The 21,543-nt window shown below is 39.4% G+C and overlaps 1 protein-coding gene across 1 annotated transcript in view; it reads left to right on the forward strand.

Annotated features, from left to right (window-relative positions):
* The window catches only part of LOC128998746 (tyrosine-protein phosphatase 69D-like), a 99,933-nt gene that overhangs the window by 52,391 nt on the left and 25,999 nt on the right, over positions 1-21,543 (forward strand). Inside the window, exons 23-25 of the mRNA XM_054425077.1 lie at positions 501-671; positions 4,056-4,175; positions 9,960-10,097. Coding sequence (XP_054281052.1) covers positions 501-671; positions 4,056-4,175; positions 9,960-10,097 — 429 coding nt within the window. The remainder of the gene's footprint in view (positions 1-500; positions 672-4,055; positions 4,176-9,959; positions 10,098-21,543) is intronic.

Below are 21,543 nucleotides of genomic sequence, written 5' to 3' on the forward strand. Positions count from 1 at the left end.
CTTGATATTTCGCCTCTTTCAGAGGCTTCTTCAGAAGTAGGCCTAGATGGTAGTTACAAGAACAACAGTTTAAAATAGGATGACACAGTTTGAATTCAAAATGTCTGACAGGTTGTCCAACTGACACTACACAAAGCACTAAATATAGGCACACTTATCGAGTATCGAAGTATCGAGTAGGCCTTTCAATCTTCTTCTGTATCTCCACAGTTCCTGTTCTATCTCACTCTGCCTTTCTCCACTTCTTCATCTCCTCGTCCATCCACCTTCTAGGCCTTCGTGTCAGGCTCATCCTCTTTATATAATACCATTCAGCCATTCCAGATATTCTCTCTTCTCACATATACAAGCCATCTTAGTCTTGATTTTTTCAACCCTCTTTAGCTGTCAATTACTGCTCTTCTGATCTCGCTATTCCTAACTCTATCCCACCTTACTCTTAATAGACCTATAAAATAATACATTAAGTATAGCATAATAAATACTTAACCTGTTTGTAGAAAATGAGTCAAGTGGTAGAAGAGAGAAAGTCTCACAGTGTAGGTGGTGGGGAGGAGAATTCAGTGAAAAACCGCAGTGAATTTGTCATTCCTTACGATAGAAACAGAGTCATCCTGACCCCAGTGCCAGCTCGGGAACACTCCACGTACATCAATGCTTCTTTTATTGAGGTAAACTTAATCATATTGATCTTCATTGAGATGGCCTCTTGACCACTTTAGTTAGCGAGAGGGTAATTTAATTCCATTTGAGTAAAATAAACAGTAAATAAATATCAATTCTGAATTTTTTTAAAGCAAAATTTGTTTTGTAAACTCGCTAGCTTAGTCAATTTTTGTTTATGTGGTTGGCGGCCTCTATTAACCTTGCATTTGCCCGTCCACATAGGCTTCAGGAATGTGTGTGGAACATATCCAGTAAAACAAGGGGTGAGTCAGTAAAGAGTGAACTATACTGATCAAATTTTAGTTTTAGTTTTAATTTTGTTTGCCGTCTGTTGTCAGCTGCTTGTTTTAATCTTTCCTTGGAAAATAAATAAATACCAGGGTGGCCACGCGCTGTGAATTCCGGGAAAACCGGGAAATATGCGTGAATTTTACGTGCCGGGAAAAAATTGGGAAAATTCGCCAGGAAAAATTACAAAATGCATGTTTATATCGCTTTTGTAATGAAACTTAATCCAAAGCCGATTTCGTTGACATTTGACAAGTAAATAACAAGAAAGGAAAATGTTTGAGTTTTATTTCATCCCTTAACCCCTTTCAATATTGACATACTAGGCCTAATAATATTCGGCAACCTAGACATCGCTTGCGTCACCCATTTCACTGACAGCGACAGCTGACACTGGGTTGGGTACTGGGTGATAAGTAGTGGTGTGCGAGTGCGATGACGATGCATTGAAATTTCAATTCGATGCATCAAATCCCGATTTGATCCAGCATTCATTGATTTGGTCACGATGCAGTTCTAAACAGGGATGTATCGATTATCGTCATCAATACCACCATCCATTGGTTACCACTTGGACATTGGTATCGGTACCAAGACTCGATTGTCAAAAGTCGATTCCGATGATATCGACACCCGACAGGGATAAATATTTTATTTTAACATTTATTTACTTTATAGCTACAGTATTAGTTTTTTAATCACGGTTAACAATTTGCATAGCCAACTTAGAAACTATCTAGTTCAAAACAACGACGGTGCCGGTGACATTGTTTAGCTTCAGCTCATTGCACAACACAATCTACATTTCAAGATGTCAGACAATTCAAGAGACAACCGGCGCGCGAATGTCCTGCCAACACGAAATTAATTATACTAAACAATGTCTATATCAATAAGTCAGACATTTAGATGTATTATTTTTATTTTTAGTACAAAATAAATAACCTAAACACGTCGAAATGTTCAGTTTCATCCCTGCATTATACGCATCATTCGAAAAATTATATTCAACCATAAAAATTTAACATCGTCATTGTCGTACGATTAGTCTTACTTTATATTGCGCCAAAAAGTAGATTCATATTTTATCTGTACTATCTACCTGATTAAAGAGTTTAGTGAAGTTTTAAGTGCTACTATAACATAATGTATTTATTGAAAAATATCATAAGCCTTAGTCCATGTCGATTTTGTAATGTTATAATGAATGGTGAATGTTGACAATAAAAGTATGTAACAACAGTTCTCATTGGTCAGGAGGCGTCAATGCACTACCATGTCAGCCAATCGACTTTCGTGTTTCAATGGAGGAAATGACGATTGCTTAGACATCGTTTTATGTGCTTATTGTGGGTGGGAAGGGTATCGATAAATATTGTGATTCGAGATCCAATATGTAGGACGTGTTCGTTTATAAATAATGAGTATTAAAGTAAAAAAAAAAACTGGGTTACAGACAGGTTCAAAACATCGATTGTTCCGATCCATTGTTGACACCCGTACACAAAGGTTATAGTGACGTCGTGCATAAGGGCCAGGCAGGCCGGTTCACGGTGAATCCACCCTGCCGAACCTTACTCTTGGTATCATCAGGAACATAGTTAAACACTTTTGTTAGGTACTAAATAAAACTATGGAATGTATTTTAAAAGCACTCTTTTGGAGATTCTAGTCCCAAAACATAATCTTTATTGTAGGCTAAAAGTAAAACCTATCTATTGCCATACTTTCTCCACAGACGTCGACTTATTCTACAATGTCTTTAAGAAATACCAGGTTTCAGTCAAAATACTTTTGTAAAAATTGACAATGTGCAATTTTTGCAGAGTCATTCCTTGACCACGATCGTTTTTACTCACTAGAGAAAAGACTCTCCTTACAAAAAGTATTTGTAGGCCAAGATAAATGTAATTTTGTTAAAGTGTAACTGCAATTGCTTTTAAAAAGTAATACAAAAACTGTCAAATGACTTAGATTAATACGTTTAAGCCTATTTATAAATTAGAGGAAAATTTATTACATCTCATCATAGTCAAATTCAAACATTTACATTATTTTAAAATAATTAACACTCAGAAACTTTTGTGTTATAGAAATCTGCAAGCAACTGAGGCCGAGGGTGAGGGAGGGCATGTGAACCAGGCTTTAGAGCAAACTTTCTCTTTTCCTCCCCCATTTCCCGTTAGACGGTGGGCGGGGCTTCACACTAATAAACACGCAGTTCATTCATTCACAGAAGAGAATAGTTTTTGTGGCTGTGACGTATGTCTCTTGTCTGCTCTTCATAGCTCACACGTAGACTTACCGCGCGCCCAGACTGCTTGCGCTTACTGTTACTATTATTCTACAATCATTGATACGTATGACTTGGTTATTATAAATATTTATTCATTATCTATTTTATTTAGTAGACAGTTAATTAAGTTTTATATAGTTTCAAATGCATTGGAAAGATCGCATTATTGGGAATAAGGTCACAAATATGGTAAATATATTCTTGGGGGCCAGAAATCACGACCGGGAAAAACAGGATTTTCGGTCGGGAAAACTGGGAAATATGCGTGATTTTTTCCCCAGGAGTTCTGTGGCCACCCTGAAATACCTTCGTCATTGCCGTCTTCTATCGTGACGTCATGCTTGACGAGCATTACAGCCTGTTTTTTTAGTGTGGCCTTGCTAGGACCTCGAACCCAAGGATATTGCTCCCATGGATTGGTAGACCCTTGTGTTACCAAATGAGCCACCAACTCACCAAAGCCAAACAATTCGGAGGTGAAAAATGAATAAATAGCATTATTAACATTCTGTAATAAAACTCGTTAAGGGGGGTTTTTAAACAGAAATTACCATCGTCTTAAAGTGTCGATCAAACTGCCTGTTCATTTTGCAGATGGTTAATATATGTAAGAGTAAGCAGAAAATTTCTGTCTCAAGGTTGTATAGTATACAAAAAAGCTCTGAAAAAATTTAGAGCACATTTTATTTATTTTTTAATATTTAGGTTTATTTAATAAGTGGGAAGACCTCTTATGTTTTTTTTTTTTTTTTACTCAAAGTTAGTAAACAATTATTTATTTATTACTTGTTATTGTGTCTTACAGGGCTATGATAACTCGGAATCCTTCATCATCACCCAAGATCCAATCATGGAGGTGACTGTAGCCGATTTCTGGAGGATGGTTTCCGAGCAAGGAATAAGCACACTAGTCATGCTTTCTGATGTAAGTGATCAACCTGGTGCAACAATGATATGAAAACTTGTTTTATTATCATAACTACACACTTGATATATGAAACTGAATGGAATGGCAGCAAAATTTGTCATATAATTGCTCACACATGTATGTAAAATAAAAAGGGTTTACAGTTTGTTTTCAGTCTGTGTTGCATTTTGGCATTTTTGTGTGTCTTTCAAATTTGCCTACTGCAGAAAATACAACTAACTTTTATAGCTGTACATTGCACAAAGGAACAGCTATAGAAGATGTATCAGTGGTTGGAATGATCATTGAAAGGAGTTTCGATAAGTCATTGGTTTGTTTAAACTTACGTTAGGATAAGTCAAACGGATCTGTTCTTGTATAATTGGTTTGAAAAACTTTGTTTGTGCTTACGATAGGTGTAATCTCAACTAACAAATTATTTATCCAATATGCTAAGAATCCCAAAGTTTTAGTAAACTTATGAGATTTGGGGTTTGAATGACACTGGATTTTGAGCTTGAGGCGGAATTTTTACACTAAACAAAATTCATATTGCTTGAACCAAGGGATGAGCATCAATAGGTCAACCATCGATGTTCACCATCGATCAACCATTGATGTACCAAAAACATCGATGTTTTCGGGGCTAAAGCATCGATGGCTTTTCAGTTGTTCGTCTGCTCTCTGTACTGCAATAGCCAATCAACCTAAAAGTAATACAATTCAGTCAGGGAAAACATCGATATTTCAATACTTGGCCAATCACATCAGTAATCTACCATCAATGTAAAAAACATTGAACATCGATAGAAAAACATTGATGTTTCGAAAACATCGACTATCGATGCTCATCCCTAGTTTAAACTTGTTCGAAAAATTCTTATTATACATTTTTTGTAACAGAGTAATATTGAAACATACCTCAGATATGTTATAATTTTGAAACCCAGCCCTCCTATACCTTAAACAGTCCAAACAGTTTTAAATATGATATTAAGTTTGTTGTTTAATCTTTATGAAACACCATCTCATTTAACCATAAAAACACAAGCTTATAAACAACACACATATACATATCTATATGCATGTCTAAAGATAGATTTTTTGTGATTAACCGCTATCGTCGACCGCCTCAATTTTGTTACTTTAACAACATGTTGTGACCATGCTAACTTCATTGACATCTTCTACAAACGTGACGATATTAAAGCTCTCATTCCAAAAAAGTGTTAAAACAACAGGGAATTAACTGTATATATATTTTTTTTTTTAAGTTGACGATGTCTATTGTAATACTTGTATTACTTAATGACAAATAAATATCTTGAATCTTGAACAATTGAACTCTTTCCGACAATACTGTTATCAAATCTTTTTGAACAGTTCCCAAATTTTTGGATCTAAAATCTCAAACATCAATCACTCCATGAACCTTGTTATAGAAGTTTTACAAACTTGAGGTAACTTGACTGAGGACTGGACCTACCTCAGATAGTTTAAACCTCTGTTTGTGGTGAAGTAGAATAATTCTTATGTTGCAAATGATTTCACACTTTTGAACATATATTTGGTGTTTGAAATTATCTTACATTGTATTGCTTTTGTGATGTTGTAGTTTCTGAGTTGTGTGAGAGCATGGTAAAAAATTATTTACTGATTAATTATTTGGTAACTACTTATAAGATTATACAAAACTATTATTATTAATTAAGGTTATATCAAAGATGAAGTTATTCTAAAGGTAAATATTATCTCAGATAATCTTGTAACTATTATTTATTTTGTTATTGTTTGTTCTAAACAATTACTGATACTTTTAATTGGGAAATTATCCGCATTGATTTCATTTTTATATGAATTACAATTCAGTTTTAATCTTATCATCCTGTGTTCTTTACTAGCTCAGTGCTAAACAGTTACATTTTCCTGTCATTGATTAACAATATTCACGAAAATATCTAATTATTATAAAAGAGAAAGAATTTTTTATCTAAGTAAGGTGGCTTTGTTAGTAAAAAAACCATGGTAATCTTTCTGGAGCCCCCAAAACATCATAGTGTCTATAAGTTCAAAATCAATCTATTTTGTAGTTTTTTTGAAAAACCAAGTAAATAAATTTGGACATTGAAGTAAATTTGATCAATCACCCAAATGGTGTGGATAATAATGACAATGATTTTTTTGGGGTTTGCGCTAAAAACTTATTGCCACAGATAAAAGCTGGGGCGGCTCCAGGAAATTTTTTTAGATAGGCCTGGCAAGGACCAAGAAAGAGTTTGATCGGGGACAAGAGGTTTGAGTGGCTTCCCTGCAAAAAGGGGAATTTTAAAATTGAAACGCAAAATAATGAGTTTTAACGCTCTCCCTTTATTTACATATAATTAAATGTCTTTATTTATTTTAGAGGTGGGCCGATACCGATACTCGATACCAAAATACTCTCGATACCAGCAGTATAGAGGTATCGTCGATACTCGATACTTGCCTGCTTTGGGTTCGATACCGATACTGACACTGAACCACTGAATGCTACGAATTACTTTCGTGTTTCAATGGAGCAAATGACGATTGCTTGGACATTGTTTTATGTGCTTATTGTGGGTGAGAAGGGTATCGATTATTTATTGTGATTCGAGATCCGATATGTAGTACGTGTTCGTTTATGCATAATGAGTATTAAAGTATAACAAAAAATAGGTTAGTTACAGACAGGTTCAAAACATCGATTGTTCCGATCCATTTTTGACACCCCTACACGGAAGTTATAGTGACGTCGTGCATAAGGGCCAGGCAGGCCGGTTCACAGTGAATCCACTCTGCCGAACCTATACTCTTGGTATCACCGGGAACATAGTAAAACACTTTTGTTACTAAATAAAACTATTGCATGTTTTATAAAAGCACTCTTTTGGAGATGCTAGTCCCAAAACATAATCTTTATTGTAGGCTAAAAGTAAAACCTATCTATTGCCATTACTTTTCTCCACAGACGTTTTGACTTATTCTACAATCTCTTTAAAAAATACCAGGTTTCAGTCAAAATACTTTTGTAAAAATTGACAATGTGCTGTTTTAGCACAGTCATTCCTTGACCACGATCGTTTTTACTCACTAGAGAAAAGACTCTCCTTACAAAAAGTATCTATAGGTGTATGTAGTTTTTTTTTTAAGTATAACTGCAATTGCTTTTAAAAATAAATACAAAAACTGTCAAATGACTTAGATTAATATTTGTAAGCCTATTTATAAATTAGAGGAAACTTTATTAGATCTCACCATAGTCAAATTCAAACATTTACAGTGTTTTAAAATAATTAACACTCAGAAACATTTGTGTAATGGAAATCTACAAGCGACTGAGGCCAAGGGTGAGGGAGGGCATGTGAACCAGGCTTTAGAGCAAACTTTCTCTTTTTCTACCCCATGTCCCGTTAGACGGTGGGCGGGGCTTCACACTAATAAACACTCAATTCATTCATTCACAGTAGAGAATAGTTTTTGTGGCAGTGACATATGTCTCTTGTCTGCTCTTCATAGCTCACACGTAGATTTCTTTCGAGAAATTATAAAAATAAGTGAAAAACTGTTGACATTTTCAAGGAAGAAAAGTTAAGAAATAAAAGTGTTAAAAATAAAAAGGTTGTTTGATTAGTTATTCTGTATTTCAAAAATATCCTCATTTATGAATGTGTTTTCAGCTACACTTGGTGACTTTTTCATAGTTGAACAAATTTTGAAGATATATAACTGTTTTTCATACAACTAATGAGAAACTGTCATTATATTAGAAGTTTGTTTTTACTCTCTTAGGGAAAAAACTTACAGAGTATTTGTAGGCCAAGATGTACGTATTTTTTTAATTTATAGCTTAATAAGTTAACTAAAACAATTGATGCAATAAAAAAAAAAACCAACAAATGACAGATAAATACTTATATAAGCCTATTTATAAATTAGAGGAAACTTTATTAGATCTCATGCTTTAGTCAAATTCAAACATTTACAGTAGGCCTATTTTAAAATAAACACTTAGTTCCATATTTTTGTAATTGTTTTTTTGCATTTAATAATAAACCTTTAACACCAAAATATAAGTTTGATACACATACATATTGTGTTTTAGCGAATTTCCCATATAGGGAATATCAGCGAATTTCCCATATAGGGAATAAGCTATTACCATAGTACTCATGGTAAGACCTGGACGCGGGACCAATTTTCTTTTCGTTTTGAGGTCCCTAGAGGCCAAAAACACCATCCGTTCAAATTCATATATATATATATATATATATATATATATATATATATATATATATATGTCTGTTAGCACGATAACTCGAGCAAAAATGGTCCGATTTGATGAAATTTGGTACAAACGTGTAAACCTACGTTAATTCGAACGAGTTCGCGATCCAGCATGATCGGACCATGGGAACGGGGGGTTTTATGGGGTAAAAATAGGTTTTTCCCATTTTTGACCCAAAAAACATAAAATTTAGCAATTTCTTTCCAAACCATTTTGTAGAGCTTAAAAAAAAAAAATTTAGTATATTGAAGCGTTATTATGCGCCTAATGGTTACGGAGAAAATTCAAAAAAATTGTAAATTTAAAATTCCCATGTTATTCTTATGGAGAATAAGTAAACTGTTGTAGTTTGCTTGTTTATGAACATATTTTGATCAAATTTGGAAAATGTTTTTATCTCTTACTAACTATTAACATTTTACAAAAAAAAAAAAAAACAGTTTTACCCTCCCTGATGCAGCAAACCTAAGTACTTGTTAAACTAATTCTATTTAAATCGGGAATAAATGTTATATTTTTAAGTAGACATTTCAGTGTAAATCAAATCAGTCAAATGGAAATTCGTTTAGTCTGCAGGTTTGCTGCGGCGGGGGTATTTTTTTGCTATAACAGTTTATAATATTATTAGTGGAAGAAACTGTGCAAAAAAGATAGGTATCGGAAGTATCGGTATCGAGAGTACTTTGGTGGTATCGGTATCAGTATTGGTATCGACAATTTTTGGTATCGGCCCATCTCTAATTTATTTATAATTTTGAAATATCTACCGAAATTTTGGGTAGGCCCAGGACCTACCTGGCCTGCCCTCTAGAGCCGCCCCTGGATAAAAGTTCTATCAAATTTGATTAAGTTACAGATTAGCATTTCAAACTTTTCACTTCATCCGTGCATTTTCTGGTAGGATCACTCAAATCTTTAAAGTAAAATCTGTTTGAACTCCTCAATTTTAAAACTGTGTTCAGTTAATAAAGTTGGCCTGTAACTATCACTAACATTAGTCTTATGACGTGTCTTGTGTAAAAATATTCTGTAACCCTACGTTTAGAGATAAGCCAAATATAGTTGACATAGTACAGTTCACACTCTCTAACTCAGCAAATTTGTGATTTGTTTAGAGTTGGAGAATTAAATGCTTACTTGAAAATCTGGTATTGCAAGGATATTATAAATAGGTACTAAGCTATTCTATTATATTTCGGACTACGCTCAACCTCGGCAGACTGTTTTAAACTTTGCCAAATGTGTCTGTAATCTGGGGAACATGCCTGAAAGGCTTTTTAAGTGCAAAATAAATCTTCTTAGACATAAGCCAGATAATGCAATATTCCAAATTAACAGAGTTGCTTTGGAGGTTTGCTGCAAAAGTGCATGGTACTGTTAACAAATTAAGTAATGAAATCTTATTCTAATTTAATTAGACTCGATTTATGAAATGTCTTGTTAAATTACTGAACTGTTGATTATAAACCTAACCACACTTTGTTGTTGATGTTCAGCTGGGAGACGGGCCTCGTAAATGCCCTCGCTATTGGCCTGACGACGAGATTGCCCACGACCACATCAGAGTCAAGTACATCCAGAGTGAGAGTTGCCCCTACTACACCCGACGAGAACTCTGTGTTACCAACATCAAGGTGAGTACTGAAGTAGATACCACATCGGTCCCCAGAGTGCCTCGCATAGTGTGTTCTACCATTGTTCTAAATGTCTGAAAAATTGTGTCATGAAATATTTGTTAAAAAAACATATGAAATAATCACTAAAAACATGCTTGTTGTAAAAATTCATTAAAGGTTCAATTATTTAATTTAAAATATGGGTTTATGAAAAGGCTTGAAGATTTTAATCATTATATTCATAGCAGTAATGCTTTAGTAGAGATCTATCAATAATGAATGAAAGATTGAATGGAAATGTGCTTTTATTTAAAAAATGAGTGAGTACAATGACAGTCTTAGCACTATGTACAAAAGTGATCATTAAGACCTTGTGTTGTGGCTGGCGTAGGTGGTCATCAGCACTTAAATAAATATCAAACAGTAATAATTTAATTAAAGTAAACTGTACTTATAAAAAAAATTAAGAAACTAGAGATGTGCGAGTACGGCCTTGAAACTCAAGCTTATCTTTGAACTCGGCAGTTTCGAGTCAGGCGAGTTTGGTTTAAAATTGTAAAAAATCAATATTTGTAAAAATATAACTTGTGTTTACATAAAATACTTTATAATTTGTTACAAATATTTATACTGTGTAGAAATAAGAAAGAGGTAGTTGTCCTAACCTATTTTTATAGCTGTCACAACAGAATAGGTCAACTCACAGCAGTCGCCGGTGACTGACTGGCATTACTGGCAATGGCATAATCTGGACTTGACACAGAATGAAATGATCAGAAGTGATTTTGTTTTAAAGTACTGTTTCACAATAGAAAATTCCACTAATGAACTGTTAAGTAAGCAATAAATCCATGTAAAAAAAAAAGAATAGAAACACTAGCAAAACAAACAGAAGGGAGGGAGGGGATGGGCAATGACCTTGAAAGGAGCGGCATGACAAGAGTGAGTGGTGTAGTGGGTTGGGGGGGGGAAGGGGAGGGTGAGACCTTGGAGCTATATTTAGACTAGACTTTCACCACGTCCCAAATGGCTGGATAGGGGCAGGGGGATTACAATAGCAGGTTTTTTTCTTGCCTGGTTTGACTTTTGCCTCTTTGTGAAGGAGATTTGAATCATCAAAAATATATAATTTGAATTGACCACAATTGTTTAGCATTGATAATACAATCTGCAAGGGACCAGGAGGAATATTGTTCGAATTAGAGTTAATGCCATGATTTGCATTTTTACATCAAAATACAACATTGCACAATCATGATGTTTTGGGTCATTGACCTTAATAACGCATCTGTTATAAGTTGATATTATAAATTGATGTTCCCGTGGTTGAAAATAATTATTCTGTAAACTTGTAAAACATTAGGTATTAACTTATAAATATGTATAAAATCATTCATAAAGACAATAGTAGCACTCCAAAAAAAGGATTTAAAGATAACAACATAAAAACATTATTATACTTTCACTTCATTCTTCCATTTTTTCTTGGGGTTCTCTTCATCCATGCATTCAAGTTGCCATGGTTACTATAATCACCCCTTTAGAGACTTCTACCATTACTCATAATCAGCTGAGCTGTTATCATCAGTTGTTGATAACAACAGTGTTTTCTTGTTGAAGCTATTAAAGAGTTTTTAACATAGACTAAACAAAGTATTTTTATCTATGGTAATAAACAACAAATTCTTTCTGTTACTAAAGCTTACAAATATCTCAAAATAATTAAGTGCTAGCACTTGGCCTTCTATAAATTTGATTGCAATCTTTAGCTTACAATAAGTAGGCTTATCAGTTTGGCTTGGCCTAAATCTAGGTTACATAGTTAGTTTTTCTTCATGACAACTTACATTAATGTGGTTAATGTGCATGGAATACAATTGATTATAATGAGTTAGGCCTAAAGTCTAGGTTTCATTTGATTTCTAGTACAGTACTATTATTGAATGAGCCTATTACATTATTCAATACTTCAATCTACAATTGTTTTGTTTTACAGTAAGGTAGGCTACTTGTAGGCCTATTTAAGTACTTTATTTTTTAACATACATTTTGAGTATTTTGACAGAATGTTTGTTTACAATTAACTAGGGATGGACGAGATTGGATTTTTAGTTCGAGACGAGATTTTTTTTTTTCTCATAAAATTTCGAGACGAGATTGAGACGGGATTTCCCTTCTCATACACAACGGGAAATGCAAGTTCAAAATTTTTACCTGATTTTGTAACATTGTTAGATGACTGTTTAAATACAAAAATAATGATAATAGGCAAGAATATTTACAACCTTTTATTAAAAAACATCAGCATAACATTTTTTTATTAATCATGCCTAACTTATTAAAAATGCCTACTTATTAAAAATGATATCAGTTAGGATAGAGTTCAACTTATCCTAAAATAAAATAAATCATAAAATAAAAGCAATATTAATTTTTATAAAATAGTTACTTGTTTTGACTTTTTATAGTAATAAAACATTCCTCACATTGCTTACACTTAACAAAACTTCTCAAATGTTATTAAAGTAATATTATTAAAATAATTAAAGTAATATTTACATTTAAAGAATTAATTAAACAAGAACGCCTTCGCAAAGGAAAAGCAACTACAACACGCCCCTGTATTGCGGGTATTGCATTGACTTTCTGCAGGCGTTTTTAATTTTTTTTTTTTTTTTTTTATTCTCGTCTCGATAAAAATCTCGGCCAAAAAGAAATCTCGTCTCGTGTAACGAGATTTAAAATTTCCCGAAAATTTCCCGAAATTTCGAGACTTGACCATCCCTACAATTAACCCTCCGAGTGTCCATAGTTTAGGCCTTAATGTCCACCTATTTTTGGCCCCTTTGCAAGGTTTTATTAAAACAGATCTGAGAAGCTTAAAACAATGTTAGTTCTAATGTTCTATATACCATTTAGTTTGGAAAATCATGGGCTTCAATATTATATATAAAACATAAGGAACATTTTTTCAAAAAAAAAATTTTTAGGTAAAAAAAAATATAATTTCGAAAATTTTCAAAAAAAAATAAGTTCGCGCTCAATGAAATTGTATAAATTATAGGCCTATAAATATTTGAAAATAGCCACTTTGTTCTAAATTTAATGAGGATTACAAATATATAATCATATAGCGAGGTAAGTTATCAAATAAATAAGTTATGAGCGAAAAACGGATTTCAGTACATAGCGTTTAGCTAAGAATGCATAGCCTAACCATAGCTAGGAATCTGGCTGATAATTTACATCAATATCACTACCTACTTCTTCAGGATCATCAACCAGCACTTCAAAACCACTTAAATCTTCTTATAATGCACCACGTATATCACTACTTTTGATTTTTAACACTAAAACAATGATAAACGTAATAAAACACATCAGTCATCGGTCCGGGGGAACCTAGCTGTTTACAAATACACGCACGTCAGCTGTCTGCTACAATATTTTCGGAACTAAAATGAATAGCGCTTAGAGACAGACCTCTGGAGAAAGCTTAGAATATTACGGAAAGAACGATACCTAACTCGATCCAGTTCAATCCGATTCAGTCAGTCATAGAGCCTTCGCCGTAAACGATGTTTGTGCGTCTTAAACTCGACGCGTGACCCTACACAAAGTGTGTTGTGCGTCTTAAACTCGACGCGTGACCCTCGGAGGGTTAACATACAAGATTAAAAAATGTAATTTTCTTTAATTTAAAAATTTATTTTTCCTTTACCCACTGTCAAACCATTGGAAATTTTGTAGGCCTACTGTTACAAAAACCACACTAACTAAGAATAATGGTAATAAAACTGCGACGATGTTGTCTGCACTGGAAAAATATATTAAAAGTGCAGCAGTCGCAACCGTTTGCCGGGGATAGCTCAGCCTACAATGGCTGGGTAAAGTTCCAGGGTCTGCGATAAGGTCAGGGAAACCACTAGGCCAATAGCCGGGTCTAACCGGTATAGGACTGGCTCATACACGGGCACTGTGAACAAGTCAAAAACAAGTCACCAAAACAAACGTGCAATAATCACTACCAGGCCTACGCCGATTCTCCACACTCCTAGGGGGCCGTTGCTGACTGCGCAACTCGGGCTTCGTCCTAACTATCCAATAGTTAAGCCCAGAGTGCCTAAAACACGGTGAGTTACACGACGACTTGCCAATAAAAACCACAACGCGTGTTATCACCAGGCGGGGTCTACTAGGCCACTATAATCCAATACACAACTCTAATGCCCAAGCTAAGAATCAAACAGTTCACTCAATAATCGTACTACATAATAATATACAAGTACACTATAGGTAGAGTGACTACACCACTAGTAGCTGGTCTCAATAAATACCAAGCCAAACAAGCAAAATTAAATGGCAATTGCACTATTAAAATATTGAGCTACTTAGTAGCAGATAAATAAATATTAAATACGTTCCAAACACTAGATAAATATATTATCTGATAGCCGGTACTCCACTATCCAAGCTACCAAGATAACGTGTTTGACTACCAAACAAGCTGTTCAGGTTAAATTGAAATAATCAAATTAATAAACAATAACAACCCTACTACTGCTACTGCTACTACCAACTTTATGTTACTTAGCTGGGCTTCTGTTAATAGGCTAATAATATTAGCTACTAGCCTACTGGCCACGTGTTTCCAACTACGCACGCTAAATCGTGCAGCCTAGGTTTGTCGGGCCTCAGAGTTATTAGTAATATAACTAACTCTAGGTACAACGCAAAATAATATCTACTACAGTCAATTAAATTATATTATTTGCGCTCTAGCACCTGCCCAGAACCGTCAGGAATATACTTTAATATTATTCCTGACTAATATAAATCCTAACTACCGTCAGGCTTTGACCAGCACGGTTACAACTCTAACTCTCGCAATCAAATCAGAGATGAGTGTTTTAGTAACAACTTTCAACTCTTAAACCAAAAAGTAAGGAACGTCGTCCACTCACCGATAGTGGGTCTGTACCCAACTTACACCAACACTCGGCGCGATCACACCACCAACGTTCTCCGACACCACTGTCACGTTCACTCCTCTCTACTTACACCACCGACGTATCAGCCAGACACCAACACTCTTCACTGCACGGGATCCACCACTCGAATGTCCGTCTTATACCGTCCTGAAGATCTAGGATATCCCAGGCTTATCGGCACTGATAAGCCGGGTCAAAGGGCGCTCGCTAGCCTCGCTGCCGCCGCTCGCTCACCTCAACAATCGGTGCGCGGCCAAATAGCAAAAATATACCCCCCTAGGGAAAATAACTCGTTACATCCCCCACTTACATCGGGATGAAAAAAAAGAAAACGGCCAAAAGAAAAAAAAATCTTCGAACTCCGGCCAAAACAAAATACTCCGACTCTTAACCCAATGATTCCTCTTTTACCACGGGTTTCAAAGCATAACCAAAAACAAAACTACTCGATTAAACAAAACATCAAAAGAATAGCAAGCACAAACATGCTATCTAACCAACCACCACCATGCATAACCAAGATTAACTAAGCATCGGTTCTTTCATGGTAGGTCTTAAGGTCTTTAACATGGACGACATGGGTCTCTCTCCTACCCTCGTCCTTTACCTCATACATATTAGGGGCCACTCGCTTCACTACGGTACAAGGACCCTGAAACTTAGGGGCCAGTTTGCCCACTATAGCTTCAGCCGCTGAGGACAAGACATGTAGTCTTCTCATGACTTGATCACCTCGATGGTATTGCACCTCACGTCGTCTAAGATTATAATATTTAGACTGGCGCTGGAAAGCCCTCCTCAAGTTCTGTCGACAACTATCGTACAACCTCTTAAACGCCCGCTCCCGGTCACTATATAGCTCGTCCACGGTTCTCTCACGGTTATCTCCAGGCTCCGGTCCTGTGGTCAGAGACGACCCAATTGCCCTAGGTAGCCTGAGATCTCTCCCAAAACACAGTTTGGCAGGTGAAAACCCAGTAGAGTCGTGAACGGCGGTGTTCATTGCGTACTGGAACTCGGCAATGAGTGCATCCCAAGTACGATGATTATCCTGAACAAACTGGGCTATCATAGTTTTGATAACCCGGTTTGGCCGTTCAACCGGATTGGATTGCGGGCTGTAAGGGGCAGTCTGTCGGAACTCGATTCCCCACTCTTTCGTCAGGTCTCGGAACACCTTAGAGACGAACTGGGTTCCATTGTCACTCATAAGAATCACAGGGGCGCCAAAACGCAGCAATAGCCCGTCCTTGAACGCACTAGCTACAGCCTTGGCCGTAGCTGACCGCAGGGGTCTTATTTCAACCCACTTGCTAAACAGGTCCTGGAAAACTGCAAGAAAACGATGCCCACCTTTGGATCTGGGGAATGGACCCATCAAGTCGACCGACACCGAATGCCAAGGTCCTTGAGGGTTTCGAAAGTACATTTGTCCTGCCGGTTTCTGCTGCAACACCTTGAATTCCTGGCACGCGACACAGGACCTAACGTATTCTTTCACGGCACGACGCCAACCCGGCCAGAAATAGTTTTCCCCAACCCGGGCAATTGTTTTCTTAACTCCCAGGTGGCCCGCCATAGGAGAGTCATGGTTCTCTACCAACACATCCTTAACCTTAGATGGTGGTACACAAGTCCTCCATACCACTCCGCCTTCATCATTCTTATCTTTCCCAAGACGCCTGTATAACTCCCCATCCCTAATACAATAACTCGGGACACGTCTGGGATTGGACAACACACACTCTTTAGTGCGCTGGTACCATGTGCCATCTTCTGGCTGCATACCCTCGGTCTCTAATTCGGCCTCTCGTGGGTCTCCTCCCATCACAGCTACGTCAGCCGGGGTATCGTCATCTTCACCACCCACGGGCTGACGGGAGAGAGCATCTGCAACACGATTCAACGTACCCTTACGGTACCGGATCTCGAAATCATGCTGTTGCAACTCCATAACCCAACGAGCAAGCCGACCGGACGGTTCCTGCAGCTTCATCAACCATCTTAATGCCACATGGTCCGTTATGGCCACGAAGCGATAACCCTCCAGATATGGTCGGAACTTCCGCACCGCCCAGACCAGAGCCAAACACTCCTTCTCGGTAGTCGTATATTTCCGCTCTTGGTCTGTCAACAGACGGCTCGCGTATGCCACGACGGCCTCCTTACCGGCCTGGTCTTGCGTCAAAGCCGCACCAAGGCCATCGTTTGAGGCATCTACCTGCAGCACGAACGTCTTCGAGAAATCCGGGCATGCCAAAACTGGTGTTGAGCTCAGGCGGTTCTTCATTGCTTCGAAAGCAATCTCCTGATCCGAGCCCCACTGCCATTTCTCCCCCTTCTTTAGCAACTTGGTCAAAGGCCTGACCAACGACGCAAATCCGTCGACAAATCTCCTGTACCAGCTGGCCAGCCCAAGAAAACTTCGAAGATTCCTCACGCTTCGCGGTGTAGGAAAGTCATTGATTGCCCTGACCTTCTCTGGATCGGTCGCGATTCCAGCATCACTGACTACGTGACCCAGGTATTTTAACCGGGTCTTACAAAAATGACACTTGTCAGGATTCAGGCGCAATCCCGCCCCTCTCAATCTGGCGAAGACGGTCCTCAACAATTCCAGATGTTTCTCAAAAGTTTCAGAAACCAAGACCAAGTCATCCAGATACGCAAACGCCGATGGTTCTAGGTCCGGGCCGATCACCCTGTCCAGCAAACGCTGAAACGTGGCCCCCGCTGAATGCAAACCAAAAGGCATTACTTTAAACTGAAATAAGCCAACCCCGGGTACCGTGAAGGCTGTAACCGGGCGACTCCGTTCATTGAGAGGCACCTGCCAATAACCACGGTACAAGTCGAGAGTACTTATGTACCGGGCCCGCCGAAGCTTTTCTAAAATGGCGTTTATCCTCGGCAGGGGGTAAGCGTCCGGCACGCTGGCCTCATTAACCTTTCGCAAATCAAGGCACATCCTAAATTTGCCCGAGGCCTTTTTTACCAGCACGATCGGTGAGCTCCATGGAGACGAAGAAGGTTCTATAATCCCATCCTTCAACATAACCTCCACCTCCCCATTAACCACAGCTTGCATAGCTGGATTTCTCGGGTAATGCCTCTGCTTCACCGGGACCACTCCCTCTTTCAGCCTAATAACGTGCTCCAAGAGATGGGTCCTCCCGGGCACATCGTCAAATTTTGACAGCTCTCCCTTCAAGAATATCACCAACGACTGGCTTTGGGTTTCCGTCAACGGCTTTATCACTCCTTCGCCCTTGACGTCATCACAAGCGGGATCATAATCCACGCCACTACCAGCCAACGAAGTGTCAGATACTTCGGCTTCAGGAATAAGACGGGGATCTCCATCGTCAGGGCCTCTGGGGTCTTGGTCACTAATTTCGACTGTATCGAGGCAGCCCACTTGACCAGCACAGTCCTCACCCACGCCCATTCTTATCACCTCCGTCACGACCGTCACAAGTCCGAGATGTCGTATGACATCCATACCCAAAATCATATCCGTGGTAAGAGTGGGAACGTACAAGGCGTCTCCAACCCACCGTCTTCCCGCAGCCTCCCCTGCCAATCGGAACGAATACTCGGCCCTAGACCGCGACCCATCTGCCATCCTTAGAGGAGAGGGTTTCTTAAAAGGTTCTACCCCCTGACATTGAAGATGATCGGCGACTTCGCGCCCAACCAGGTTAACTACGGACCCAGTGTCCAATAACGCCTTAAAAACGCTGCCCATCAGCACAACTTCAACAAAGGGCCTTGTCTCCGAAATCAGCCGGTTCTCGTCTACTCCACCAACCAGGCTGTTTAGTTTTCCGAGCCACTCGGACCACTCTTCTGAGGTCGTTCGTTTTGGGTGGCCTTGCCCAGTTGACCTCCTGATGTCTGAGCTGGCCTGCCGTTTCCCGCCCGACATCCACACTGACTCACCGTCAAACCAGGTTTGCCACACCCAAAACAGGAGACGGTCCTTGGTTTACCACATTCTCGGGCAAAGTGACCAATCTCCTGGCACCTATAACATTTCACCGTCCCCTTTGGACCCTCAGGCGCTCTAGCTGCTGTCACGGGCCGTTGACCGTGGACCCGATCCGACTTCGAAGCCACCCGCCCAAGCGACTCAGCTGCCGGAGATGGTCTCTCGAAACTCCGCTTCTCGACGGCGGCAGTTTCGGCGCGCTTCTCCACCTTCTTTTTGGGTGTGTAGGCGGTTTCCAAAACCAGCGCTACGTTCGGAGAAGGAGGAGGTCTAAAGGCCGCCTTCTCTCGCAGATAGGCCTCGTAGTCTTCGGCTAACTCAACCATCTCGGCCAGATTGCGGAAGTCCCGCCGTCGCACCATGAGTTTGTACTCTGGTCGCATGTTGTTGTAGATCAAGTCCAATCTACCATGCTCGGACAACGTACCGCTACGCCTAAGCAAGGTACTTATAGCAACCACGTAGTCCCGGAAGTGCTCGCCTTCACCTTGTGTCCTTTTCCGGATCTCCTCATCCAAATTCCTCTGATAACCAGGTGGAAGGAACTGGATCTCAAATTGATGCCGAAAAGCTTCAAATGAATACAGGAGCTCCTTGCAATTCCTGTACCATAGAAGCGCTGAGCCTTGCAACAGCTCCGGCAGCGCTCTGAGCAGGTCCTCTGATGTTATAGAGTACGAGACCATCAGCTCTTCAAGGCGCTCCAGGAACGACACAGGGTCTCGTCGGCCATCAAACCTTAAACCCCACTTCCGTACCGTGTTGCATACTTTGGAGCAATCCTTTGGCTCCACCCTGCTGGCCTCATTTGAGAGCATATCCGAGCCTCGTGGCAGCTCCAAGCTAGAAGGCCGGGCTGGTCTCTCAGAAATATCATTGGGCCGCTGCCATCCCTCGGGTCTACTAGGTAACCCAAAGGTAGGCATTGGAGCAGCCACCACAGGGGACGTAGGGTTGGCGGGTCTTTCGAACCCATAGCCGACCCCATTACTCGGCGAGCCTCTCGCCTGTCGCACCACCGATGCCAGATGTTCTCTAAGAGTCCGGGTATCAGTCTCCAAAGACAACCCAAGGATCTCTTTAACCACCTCTAACTCCCTGCTAAGTCCCACTATCCCTGCTTGATTCGATTCCGCATTACCCAGTACCTGAGGTACGGTTCTCAGGGGGTCAGGAAGCTCCACAGTTGTAGTAGCCGGCGGTACATATGCCGGTGCAGCAGCCCCAGCCGTACACAGCCTATCAACGCTGTACCGACGGGCATTCCGCTGCTTCCAAAACGATGAAAATCGCTGCCGTAATTCCGCAGAAGTACCAGTGGTCACCAAACCATACTGGTCCATCGTCCTCATGAGCTCCCCTTTCGAGAGGTCATATATCCAACCCACGCGACCGTCCCGGGGCTGCGACCCCAAGGACATAGTCGCTGGCGCGGAATAAGTCAGAGACGTTGTCACCGTCGTACCCACGACCGATGAAATAGTCGGCCAAACAGGCGAAGACGCAGGCCACAATGACGACGTCGTCATCACCGACAGTTCGGAGCTAACCCCAGAACTAGTTGTAACAATAGCAGACGTGATAGGCGTACCGCCTAGCACAGACGTCGTACTCGTAGTCACAACCATATTTAAAATCCAAATACCACGACTAATCCGCAAAAATAAGAGCGAAACCAATTAAAATATATTTAACACCGTTAATAAATCAAACCAATTATAGGTGTGAAAGTCAAACCACAAATGCACAATAAGGGTTCTCACTCAAATAATATTCAATGATAAAGCTCAATTAATTAGCAAAATAATAAATCAAACCAATTATGGGTGTGAAAGTCAAACCACAAATACACAATAAGGGTTCTCACTCGAATAATATCCAATGATAAGGCTCAATTAATTAGCAAAATTAAAATTACTAACTAATATCTATGTATACAACCACTAAATAAATTAGGGTTCACCACACACCACGCTGTAAAAGAAAACAGGTTAGGCCTACCCAACCGACTATAAAATCACAGCAGGTCTGCCTAAAACTCTGCTCAACAGCTCAGGTCCGCAGCCAATCTGCACAAGTCCGCAGCAAATCTGCACAAATAAAATTATTTTGTTCGGGCGCCGTTAATACGTCAGCAACTCAGCACCACTGCCAACCTCAGTCCCTGTTCGCAGGCGCCATCTTGCGACGAAATTTTCTGCACTGGAAAAATATATTAAAAGTGCAGCAGTCGCAACCGTTTGCCGGGGATAGCTCAGCCTACAATGGCTGGGTAAAGTTCCAGGGTCTGCGATAAGGTCAGGGAAACCACTAGGCCAATAGCCGGGTCTAACCGGTATAGGACTGGCTCATACACGGGCACTGTGAACAAGTCAAAAACAAGTCACCAAAACAAACGTGCAATAATCACTACCAGGCCTACGCCGATTCTCCACACTCCTAGGGGGCCGTTGCTGACTGCGCAACTCGGGCTTCGTCCTAA

The sequence above is a fragment of the Macrosteles quadrilineatus genome, unplaced genomic scaffold, assembly GCF_028750875.1.
Source record: "Macrosteles quadrilineatus isolate MER2022 unplaced genomic scaffold, UCM_ALF_1.0 Scaffold_7__1_contigs__length_78375512, whole genome shotgun sequence".
NCBI classification, from domain to species: Eukaryota; Metazoa; Arthropoda; class Insecta; order Hemiptera; family Cicadellidae; genus Macrosteles; species Macrosteles quadrilineatus.